The sequence below is a fragment of the Drosophila miranda genome, chromosome XL, assembly GCF_003369915.1.
Source record: "Drosophila miranda strain MSH22 chromosome XL, D.miranda_PacBio2.1, whole genome shotgun sequence".
NCBI lineage: Eukaryota > Metazoa > Arthropoda > Insecta > Diptera > Drosophilidae > Drosophila > Drosophila miranda.
The window spans coordinates 23,573,888-23,586,170 of NC_046673.1; the positions used below are offsets into that span (position 1 = coordinate 23,573,888).

General features: G+C 38.7%; 2 protein-coding genes across 2 annotated transcripts; both read left to right on the plus strand.

The window, feature by feature from the left end:
- The first annotated feature begins 5,403 nt into the window (after positions 1-5,403).
- Positions 5,404-6,243, plus strand: LOC117191353. The gene has a single exon (XM_033396250.1). It carries the CDS (start codon positions 5,404-5,406, stop codon positions 6,241-6,243), a length of 840 nt encoding a protein of 279 aa, XP_033252141.1.
- Positions 6,244-7,745: 1,502 nt separating this feature from the next.
- LOC117191361 lies at positions 7,746-8,369 on the plus strand. The gene has a single exon (XM_033396258.1). It carries the CDS (start codon positions 7,746-7,748, stop codon positions 8,367-8,369), a length of 624 nt encoding a protein of 207 aa, XP_033252149.1.
- Positions 8,370-12,283: the final 3,914 nt, after the last annotated feature.

The window sequence follows — 12,283 nt, forward strand, 5'->3', positions numbered from 1 at the left end:
ATATTCATATATATTTTTTATTAAACAAAATAAGCATATAAAGCATTAAAATAAAATGATTTTACTGATATATAAAAATTTAAATTTTATGCAGCCATTAATAATTTTTCTTCAACATTTGTATACCCGATACTCAAAATGAGTATGGGGAAATATTAGATTTTTGGTGAAAATGGATGTGTGTAACATCCAGAAGGAATCGTTTCCGACCCCATAGCCGAATTTCCCGAAGGGATTGCGTGCGACTACCATGAGAAAATCGATCGCTCTAAATATTATACCAACACTATGGTCAAGCGTTGGGGAGGTGCTGGCAAAAACAAATCTTTCGAATAAACCGCTCTATTTTCCATTGGAATTTTAAGTCTACCGTGGTCAAATGTCGTGATTGAACGGGTATTCAGTCAAATGAATATCGTTAAGATCAAACTTAATATTAAATATATGGTTTGTTTTAGAAATATTTACTTGTTTGATGTATACGACTAGAATTCTTTTGAAATTTAACGAATATGGATTGCGCTGTCATACCAAATGTTGCCACAACCACCAATCACCGGGAAATATTTAAATTCAACACGTTCCAGCGATAAATATACCGATTCGAGTAATAGCGAATTACATAGATGAAATAATAACACAATTAGAAATCTATATATCTATTTGTAGCTTGTTCTAGCTTGTATTTTTGTAAGATATAGCATATTTTGACGCTCAGAATCTGGAATCACTGTCCCAGAGACCACAGTGTTCCGGAGGGGCCCTTAATAACGATGCAGAATTCACCAGCCTGGGTGGCGGCTGCCGCCGTCGCAACCGCCGCAACCGCCGCAACCAGATAATAATTTTATTTCAATTTAAGCAAATACTTCCGACATGGCCGTAGCACTCTGCTAAAGAATGCCATTAGTATTAGAAAAATAACAATAAGTAAGAGGAAAATTATGTGGTCCGAGCAGGTCAAAAATATGGATATAATGGACCGAGAGCGCTTGGTGCCGGCCTTTTGATAGGAAAAGCAGCAGTCGGCGACGTAGCCGCGTCAAAATGGCGGAGCCTCTGCTTTGCCGTAATGTATGTATATGTGTGTGTGTATGGGAATGGCCCTGCAGTACCAGCAGTGAGCGATGACGAATGTCATCTACAATGTCATCGAGGCGTTGACGCCAGCCAAATCGAACCCTTTGTTTTTTCTTTTGTTTCTTTCTTTTCCGCGCGTGCCGAACGTAATTCGGCTCTGCCGACCGTGCGCAGTAGCAGAGAACTTCGTTTTATCTTTTCGTCTTCTTTGCGCCTGCGTCGACAGAACTCTTTTGCTTTGTTCTTTGCTATTTGCAATCGTCCCACGGAGTTTTAATAAGTGAAAATAAGTAATCTGTGATTATTATTATTATCAGGTAAGTGCAGTTTTTAAATAATTAATAATATGTGTTGTACGCGTGTTAAATAAAAAATTATTTCAGCGGCGGTGAAGATGAAAATACCCGACGAGCCAGCAGAAAAAGTGATGCGGAAGGCTATTCACAACATTAAGAATAGTCATTTTCAGAAGACCTCAAGAGAAAAAAAATACAAAGCAGACAATAATGAATAATAATAAATAAAAATAATTGGAAAAATAAACAATTACAATGTATTACTTTTTATATTAAATGCATGATTTTTCGTGAAAAACCATCACTTATTAAGTGCATGATATTTAGGTAAAAATCATCACCTATAAAATGCATGATTTTTAGGTAAAAATCATCGCTTATTATGTGCATGATCTTTAGGCAAAAATCATGCATTTAATAAGCGATGATTTAGGCCTTTTCATCAGCGAGCGAGACCGGTCGTGTTTTTTCTTAACAGTCTGAAAAGTGACTTTTTCCAAGCAACAAAGGCTTAATTAAAAGTGATTGTAAAAATTGGATCATTGTTTATTTCATACAAATCTTCATCAATATATAAATTATTCCTCTTTTCATTTCCCAAAGGAGAGGTAAGTCTTTGGCAATCTGGTTAAACCAGCAAGTATGGCGGACGCCGGTCACTCGGTGTCTGCCAAATTGAAACCCCCTGATCAGGTGGCAAAAAGCAGCAAAATTCAAACCCAAAAAACAATAGCAAAAAACTTCAGTGCTTTGTGTTCAAGTGTGAAAGAGGACATATGCGACAGCTTGACTAACGAAAAGTACCCAGCAAAAAAGATGCGCAAGGAACAAAAAAGCGACAACACCAATACAGACATAAATAACAAAATGCTGATATACGATGACAGTAAGAAAATGGTGGAGGCTTCTGACGGTGTGACCGTTCACAATTCTCACACAAATGCCATAAATGGTTTTACTGGAAATACTGAAATGACTAAAACACTGAATAAAAATACTAATCCGATTATAAACCCATCAAATGTAGGTATCGAAAGAGAAACAGTGTTGTATAGTGAGTGCCACATCGGTGATGCGGCTGTACTAGTATCGACTAAGAACAGTACCATCTTCGAAAACAAAAACACCAAAAATGGCTTATTCTTTTTTGAAAAAATAAGACACCTTAAAATCAAAGGAATTAAAGAAATCGTAGCTCTTGCGCCTACACTATACAAGATTTATTTTAAGGTTTTCAGCGAAGCAAATGATTTAGTTTTAAATGAGGAGTTAAAAAAAATGAATTTAGTGGTATTTATACCAAAAGACTATGTGGAATCCTATGGAGTAATTAAAGGGGTGCCCCTCGGTTTTTCTGAGAATGAAATTATGGATAATATTACTTCTAACATAAAAATTAAGTCAATTGAAAGATTAGCAAGAAGGCAGAAAATTACAACCGATGACAACAACGAAACATTCAAGCTCATACCATTAGGAACAGTCAAAATTGGTTTTGAGGGTTTAGACATCCCAGAAAAGGTATCTCTTTTTGGGATATGTGGGATGAAAGTAAGCATATATGTTCCCAGAGTAAGGCAATGTTATAATTGTGGCAGACTTGGTCACACTTCGACCAGATGCAAATCAGCTAGGAGGTGCTATAAATGCGGAGTCGAGGAGTGCACTGGTCTCAAGTGTATCCTTTGCAATGGGAAAAATCACTCAGCTAGGGACAGACTGATGTGCCCAGTATGGGAAAAGGAGATGGACATTAACAAAATAATGACAATCAAAAAAATCGCGCGTAAGGAAGTGCTTAGCACTTACTCAATCCATCAAAACTTTTCGCTGTTAGATAATTATGAAAAAAACTCAGAATCTGGAATCACTGTCCCAGAGACCACAGTGTTCCGGAGGGGCCTTTAATAACGATGCAGAATTCACCAGCCTGGGTGGCGGCTGCCGCCGTCGCAACCGCCGCAACCCTTCCAGGTAACACGCGCAGCGCGGATGCTAAAAACGGAAAATCAGGAGCCCGTGATTCAAAACAACCGCACTTGAAAACGCTCAACTCTGTCCAACAACGCCTTGCGCCCTGAAATCGTATGCAAAATTCAATTTTGTTTTGGAGAAAGAAGAGCATGAAGATGGAAGAGAGAAAGTTGAACTAAAAGACCATCCTATACCCCCCAAGTAGATGCAAATTGTTAATGCATTTTATACCCCCCTAAAGGTGTTACGTTTCATTGAAAAAGTTAATTAAATTTCGGTTTTTATTTGTATTTTTGTGATTTTTTTGTTTGTTTCTCGAATGTTTTCTGTAATTCTAATTTTTCTTGTGACGGCAAGGTATGCACACACATATACATACCTTGCCGTAATGTATGTATATGTGTGTGTGTATGGGAATGGGCTATGGGCAGCACACATACATATATATGTACTAGAGATGGGCAAGGACTGAAATAGTTTGGCACGACTCATCGTGGCACTGAAGTAAAAAGTTCCAGCACGCACTAACCCGCATCGTTAAAATATTCAAAGCACGGTTCAACACGTTTTTCATGATTTATTTGAACACATGTATGTCCGCTCATTATATTCATATATATGTTTTATTAAACAAAATAAGCATATAAAGCATTAAAATAAAATGATTTTACTGATATATAAATATTTAAATTTTATGCAGCCATTAATAATTTTTCTTCAACATTTGTATACCCGATACTCAAAATGAGTATGGGGAAATATTAGATTTTTGGTGAAAATGGATGTGTGTAACATCCAGAAGGAATCGTTTCCAACCCCATAGCCGAATTTCCCGAAGGTATTGCGTGCGACTTCCATGAGAAAATCGATCGCTCTAAATATTATACCAACACTATGGTCAAGCGTTGGGGAGGTGCTGGCAAAAACAAATCTTTCGAATAAACCGCTCTATTTTCCATTGGAATTTTAAGTCTACCGTGGTCAAATGCCGTGATTGAACGGGTATTCAGTCAAATAAACATCGTTAAGATCAAACTTAATATTAAATATATGGTTTGTTTTAGAAATATTTACTTGTTTGATGTATACGACTAGAATTCTTTTGAAATTTAACGAATATGGATTGCGCTGTCATACCAAATGTTGCCACAACCACCAATCACCGGGAAATATTTAAATTCAACACGTTCCAGCGATAAATATACCGATTCGAGTAATAGCGAATTAGATGAAATAATAACACAATTAGAAATCTATATATCTATTTGTAGCTTGTTCTAGCTTGTATTTTTGTAAGATATAGCATATTTTGACGCTCAGAATCTGGAATCACTATCCCAGAGACCACAGTGTTCCGGAGGGGCCCTTAATAACGATGCAGAATTCACCAGCCTGGGTGGCGGCTGCCGCCGTCGCAACCGCCGCAACCGCCGCCGCCAGATAATAATTTTATTTCAATTTAAGCAAATACTTCCGACATGGCCGTAGCACTCTGCCAAAGAATGCCATTAGTATTAGAAAAATAACAATAAGTAAGAGGAAAAGGAAGTGGTCCGAGCAGGTCAAAAATATGGATATAATGGACCGAGAGCGCTTGGTGCCGGCCTTTTTATAGGAAAAGCAGCAGTCGGCGACGTATCCGCGTCAAAATGGCGGAGCCTCTGCTTTGCCGTAATGTATGTATATGTGTGTGTGTATGGGAATGGGCTATGGGCAGCACACATACATATATATGTACTAGAGATGGGCAAGGACTGAAATAGTTTGGCACGACTCATCGTGGCACTGAAGTAAAAAGTTCCAGCACGCACTAACCCGCACCGTTAAAATATTCAAAGCACGGTTCAACACGTTTTTCATGATTTATTTGAACACATGTATGTCCGCTCATTATATTCATATATATGTTTTATTAAACAAAATAAGCATATTAAGCATTAAAATAAAATGATTTTACTGATATATAAATATTTAAATTTTATGCAGCCATTAATCCTTCTTCTGCTGCGTTTGTTTTGTTTACAAGGGGAGGCGCGCTTTATACAATTTTACAATGAATCCGACGGAATTACTTGATTCTTCCATTGAATCAGACGAGGATAAGATTCGAAAGAGCTACGATCATGAGGACTTGAAAACATTCCTGGCCAAATCGACTATAAAGGATTACTTTCAACGTGCACTGCAAATATCAGATTGCTATCAGCTGCTAAGCTATTTGCAGGCGACTTTGTCCAGATATGTTTGGGCAGATTTTGATCTGGAAGAGAAGCTTGATTTATATATTCTGGCCATAATGATGATGACATACGAACAGGATAATTTTATAGTCATTAATAAACGCTTCACGCTGTTAGATACTGTCTTCAATTTAGTATCTATTCTTTATCCAGACCAGATTGAATTTATTGCCAATGGCTTGTATAAGAACTTTGTGCAAGGCGTGGGAGCCAAGCGTTTGGAAAATTTCTTGAATATGCAGGCGGCCTTTCCCCGTTTAATGCTCTCATCTGGATCTGGCAGTGACGTTGCCCTGGCCCTGCTTCTGACCATCTTGAGCAGATACACCAAAGTCCCAGCAAGACTGCAAATGACTGGAAATGCGCGTAATGCATTCGAAATGGCAAAGTTGGTCAGCTGGCAGCAGCTGGCGAACTCTGATCAATACCATGACATGTTCATTCTGATGCGCTCGTTTTTCCTCGTCATAAATATGTGGATTAATCGTCACGAGTTTCTCGAAAGTGATCTTGGAGAGAAAATGCGCACATACTTCCTAACCGTGTGCAAGGTATTGTGTAAAAAAACCGACATCGAATCAAACTTTGCCATGACGCTGGAGCGATTCATTGCCCTCTGCGTTGTACGTGCAGCAAGGATACATGAACCCTAATGGTCCCTAATGCTAAGAGATTACCATAAGTGTATTTTTTTTTATTTGTCGGTCCATATGGAGAATATCCAAGGGGCTGAGTACCAATCCAGCTGCAGATGCATCCGCAATAAATGTTTTTATAAAGCTAAAAAAAAAAAAAATAAAAAAAAAAAAAAAAATTTTCTTCAACATTTGTATACCCGATACTTAAAATGAGTATGGGGAAATATTAGATTTTTGGTGAAAATGGTTGTGTGTAATATCCAGAAGGAATCGTTTCCGACCCCATAGCCGAATTTCCCGAAGGGATTACGTGCGACTACCATGAGAAAATCGATCGCTCTAAATATTATACCAACACTATGGTCAAGCGTTGGGGAGGTGCTGGCAAAAACAAATCTTTCGAATAAACCGCTCTATTTTCCATTGGAATTTTAAGTCTACCGTGGTCAAATGCCGTGATTGAACGGGTATTCAGTCAAATGAATATCGTTAAGATCAAACTTAATATTAAATATATGGTTTGTTTTAGAAATATTTATTTGTTTGATGTATACGACTAGTATTCTTTTGAAATTTAACGAATATGGATTGCGCTGTCATACCAAATGTTGCCACAACCACCAATCACCGGGAAATATTTAAATTCAACACGTTCCAGCGATAAATATACCGATTCGAGTAATAGCGAATTAGATGAAATAATAACACAATTAGAAATCTATATATCTATTTGTAGCTTGTTCTAGCTTGTATTTTTGTAAGATATAGCATATTTTGACGCTCAGAATCTGGAATCACTATCCCAGAGACCACAGTGTTCCGGAGGGGCCCTTAATAACGATGCAGAATTCACCAGCCTGGGTGGCGGCTGCCGCCGTCGCAACCGCCGCAACCGCCGCCGCCAGATAATAATTTTATTTCAATTTAAGCAAATACTTCCGACATGGCCGTAGCACTCTGCTAAAGAATGCCATTAGTATTAGAAAAATAACAATAAGTAAGAGGAAAAGGAAGTGGTCCGAGCAGGTCAAAAATATGGATATAATGGACCGAGAGCGCTTGGTGCCGGCCTTTTTATAGGAAAAGCAGCAGTCGGCGACGTAGCCGCGTCAAAATGGCGGAGCCTCTGCTTTGCCGTAATGTATGTATATGTGTGTGTGTATGGGAATGGGCATGGGCAGCACACATACATATATATGTACTAGAGATGGGCAAGGACTGAAATAGTTTGGCACGACTCATCGTGGCACTGAAGTAAAAAGTTCCAGCACGCACTAACCCGCACCGTTAAAATATTCAAAGCACGGTTCAACACGTTTTTCATGATTTATTTGAACACATGTATGTCCGCTCATTATATTCATATATATGTTTTATTAAACAAAATAAGCATATAAAGCATTAAAATAAAATGATTTTACTGATATATAAATATTTAAATTTTATGCAGCCATTAATCCTTCTTCTGCTGCGTTTGTTTTGTTTACAAGGGGAGGCGCGCTTTATACAATTTTACAATGAATCCGACGGAATTACTTGATTCTTCCATTGAATCAGACGAGGATAAGATTCGAAAGAGCTACGATCATGAGGACTTGAAAACATTCCTGGCCAAATCGACTATAAAGGATTACTTTCAACGTGCACTGCAAATATCAGATTGCTATCAGCTGCTAAGCTATTTGCAGGCGACTTTGTCCAGATATGTTTGGGCAGATTTTGATCTGGAAGAGAAGCTTGATTTATATATTCTGGCCATAATGATGATGACATACGAACAGGATAATTTTATAGTCATTAATAAACGCTTCACGCTGTTAGATACTGTCTCCAATTTAGTATCTATTCTTTATCCAGACCAGATTGAATTTATTGCCAATGGCTTGTATAAGAACTTTGTGCAAGGCGTGGGAGCCAAGCGTTTGGAAAATTTCTTGAATATGCAGGCGGCCTTTCCCCGTTTAATGCTCTCATCTGGATCTGGCAGTGACATTGCCCTGGCCCTGCTTCTGACCATCTTGAGCAGATACACCAAAGTCCCAGCAAGACTGCAAATGACTGGAAATGCGCGTAATGCATTCGAAATGGCAAAGTTGGTCAGCTGGCAGCCTCTGATCAATACCATGACATGTTCATTCTGATGCGCTCGTTTTTCCTCGTCATAAATATGTGGATTAATCGTCACGAGTTTCTCGAAAGTGATCTTGGAGAGAAAATGCGCACATACTTCCTAACCGTGTGCAAGGTATTGTGTAAAAAAACCGACATCGAATCAGACTTTGCCATGACGCTGGAGCGATTCATTGCCCTCTGCGTTGTACGTGCAGCAAGGATACATGAACCCTAATGGTCCCTAATGCTAAGAGATTACCATAAGTGTATTTTTTTTTTTATTTGTCGGTCCATATGGAGAATATCCAAGGGGCTGAGTACCAATCCAGCTGCAGATGCATCCGCAATAAATGTTTTTATAAAGTTAAAAAAAAATAAAATAAAAAAAAAAAAATAATTTTTCTTTAACATTTGTATACCCGATACTCAAAATGAGTATGGGGAAATATTAGATTTTTGGTGAAAATGGATGTGTGTAACATCCAGAAGGAATCGTTTCCGACCCCATAGCCGAATTTACCGAGGGGATTGCGTGCGACTACCATGAGAAAATCGATCGCTCTAAATATTATACCAACACTATGGTCAAGCGTTGGGGAGGAGCTGGCAAAATCAAATCTTTCGAATAAATCGCTCTATTTTCCATTGGAATTTTAAGTCTACCGTGGTCAAATGCCGTGATTGAACGGGTATTCAGTCAAATGAATATCGTTAAGATCAAACTTAATATTAAATTTTCAAAGTGACCGCCACGATAATTAGATATTGATCTCTAACAACACTGCGCATGTGCCCTGCTGCATATCGATGTTCTCATATCGATATTCTTCTTTCGGCGTCTGTCTCTTGCGTATGTTACTCGGAAGCACATATAATTCTGTATACTGATCTTCTGCTGTCTTACAAATAAAATAACTTTAACAGGTTATGGGCCCAGACACCAATTCACCCAGAAACAGTATAAAACAGAAACAGTGAGAAACAATAAACATTGTTTGGTGCTTAGTGAAAAGCAGTGCTAAAAAAATGGCATAGACTCATTAGTGTATGTGTGTACATAGAAAGGCAAAAGAACAAGTTGAACAAATTCAACGGAGATTCGCATTGTGTTTTTTTGATTAGAATTTTGCAGCGAATCGGACCGTTGCCGTGGTTTAAAGTCCAAAATAAAGCAGTCCCAACGGATCAAGAAACACAAAAGCGAACGGAGACTCAAGTGTGTATACCAAAAAGTGCGTATGCCAAGCCGCACAAAACCGCGAGTGTGTATACCCAAAAGTGTGTATACCAAGGCATAGAAAATCGCGAGTGTGTGTGTGTAAATAGCAACTCGGAGGGATACTTAAAAGAAAACGAAAAAACAAAAGAAAGACACGGACAACAGTATTGTCGTCGTAGTTGCTTTGTGCATGAGACGATCGACAGTTACAAATTTTGCACTGTGGGACAATAAGTATAAAAAATGAGTGGAAATATGAATTTCAATATTGAGAAACTGGACGAAAACAATTATAGCACATGGGAAGTTTTGATGAGAAGTGTTCTCATACAAAATGATTTGTGGCCAATCGTCAGTGGTAAAATTGAGCTTAGTGAAAGTGCAACAAATGAGCAACGTGCAGCTTTTGAACTAAAGGATCAAAAGGCGTTGGCGTCAATTTTACTTTGTGTTAAATCGACCCAACTAAACAATATTAAAAATTGTGTATCGTCGTCGCAGGCATGGCAAAACCTAAATAAAATTCACAGGCCAAGCGAGGGTAGTGCTTTTAATTAAACAATTGTTGACGTTAAAAATGTCGGATAGTATAAGTGCACAGGAATATTTGCGGAAATTCCAGGTGGTACACGAGGCTTTAGCAGAGGTCAACATAAAGGTTGATGAAAAGATCTTATCAGTTGTGTTGCTAAATGGTTTGCCTAAATCGTATGAAAGTTTTGTTGTTGCGATTGAGACGCGAGATGATTTGCCGAGCTTGAGCATGCTAAAAATAAAAATTTCTGAAGAAGCGAATAGGCAGGAAGATAGCATTAGCAAGGAAATTACAAGTAGCGCGGAACTACACGTCAGTTATGACAACAACAATTTTAAGAAAAACTTTAAGAAGGGCAAAAAGTGTTTTAAGTGCGGAAAGGAAGGGCATTTTAAATCGGAATGCCGTGCTAAAAGCAAGCAGGAAGGAGCAAACAACAAGGGCGCAAACAGTAAAAGCGGGGAAAGATTGGGTACAATGCTTTGCGTAACCGAATATGCCAAAGTGGAACCAGAAAAATATGTACCAATCCTAAGTTTAGCTAAGCCAAATGACCAGATGTTAAATGCATGGTGCATAGACAGTGGCGCAACGGCGCATCTATGTTGTGACAAGGAACGCTTTGTGTCGCTCACGGAAAATAATCAAAAAGTATTTTTAGCCGGCGGTAAATCACTTATTGCTGAAGGGCATGGAACTGTTCAAGTAAAGTTCGGTGATAGATCCGTTACGCTGGAAAAGGTTATCTTGGTACCAGATTTGCAGTACAATTTTATATCGGTCACAAAACTATTAAAACATGGAAAAAAAGTTGTGTTTGAGAAAAATCAAGCGATGATTTTTGAAAACGGAAAAATAGTTATAAAGGCACATCTGGAAAATGGATTGTTTATGGTTCAGGACAATCAGGAAAAGTGTATGAACATTGTAAATGTTGAGGCAGATGCATTCAAATGGCACAATAGGTTCGGCCATGTACATTTTGACGCATTAAAGGAAATGGTTAACAAGGAGATGGTAATAGGTCTCAAGGGCATATACAAGCCAAAACAAGTGTGTGCAACATGCGCAAAAAGTAAAATTTGCGTGCAACCATTTCAATCGAGCACAAACAGGTCAAAGGGCGTTCTAGACTTAATACATACTGATGTATGCGGTCCAATGCAAAAGCAGTCAATGGGAGGCAATCGATATTTCGCCACATTTATTGATGATTGTTCAAGATATGTATCAGTAAGTTTCCTAAAAACCAAAGATCAGGTTTTCGAGGCTTTTAAAGAATTTAAAAGTCAAGTTGAGTGCCAAACTGGGAAAAAGTCAAGGTTTTACGAAGCGACAATGGCCGAGAATACATATTAAACGTTTTTGATAATTACCTAAACCAAAATGGAATAAAGCGAAACTTAACAGTGCCATATACACCTCAACAAAACGGAGTTGCAGAAAGGGCCAACAGAACATTGGTAGAAATGGCAAGAAGTATGCTGCTGCATGCTGGGTTAAGTGAATGCTATTGGGCAGAAGCGATTCGAACTGCCACGTATTTGCGAAATAGAGTGGCAAGCAGCTGCTTGAGCGGGGTGACACCTTTTGAAATATGGACAGGTAGAAAGCCAGTGGTATCGCATTTAAGAGTTTTTGGCTCAGTAGCGATAGCTCTAGATAAAACAAAGAAATCAAAGTTCGCACAGAAAGGCTTTGAGTATATAATGGTGGGCTACTCGGATACAGCCAAAGCATACCGTTTGGTCAGTAAAGAAACCAGGAAACTCGTAGAGAGTAGGGATGTCATTTTTGTAGAACCTGAAGGGGCAAACTAGATGCATCATGTTCCAATGACATGGCATCAATTGAGGTTCAACAAAACCAGGACTCTGAACCCGAAATGGATAGCAAGCAATTTAAAGATCCAGAAAATGAGCCAGAAAATCAGGAGGAGATTAGGTCTAGTAATGACATTCTTGTAATTCCAGAACCAATAAGAGGACCAGGACGCCCAACCATAGTACGGACGGGCAAACCAGGACGACCAAGGAAGCAGTATCATATGCTCAATGCGATACTGGCAGCAGACGTACAAGTTCCACAAAACTACGCACAAGCTGAACGGTCTACTGAAGGCGAGATATGGAAAGCATCAATGAAGGACGAGTACGAATCTCTCGTGAAGAACGGCACGTGGTCGCTTA

Coding starts and splice junctions, on each gene's coding strand:
- LOC117191361 (XM_033396258.1), top strand. CDS start 7,746: ATGAATCCGACGGAATTACTTGATTCTTCCATTGAATCAGACGAGGAT.
- LOC117191353 (XM_033396250.1), top strand. CDS start 5,404: ATGAATCCGACGGAATTACTTGATTCTTCCATTGAATCAGACGAGGAT.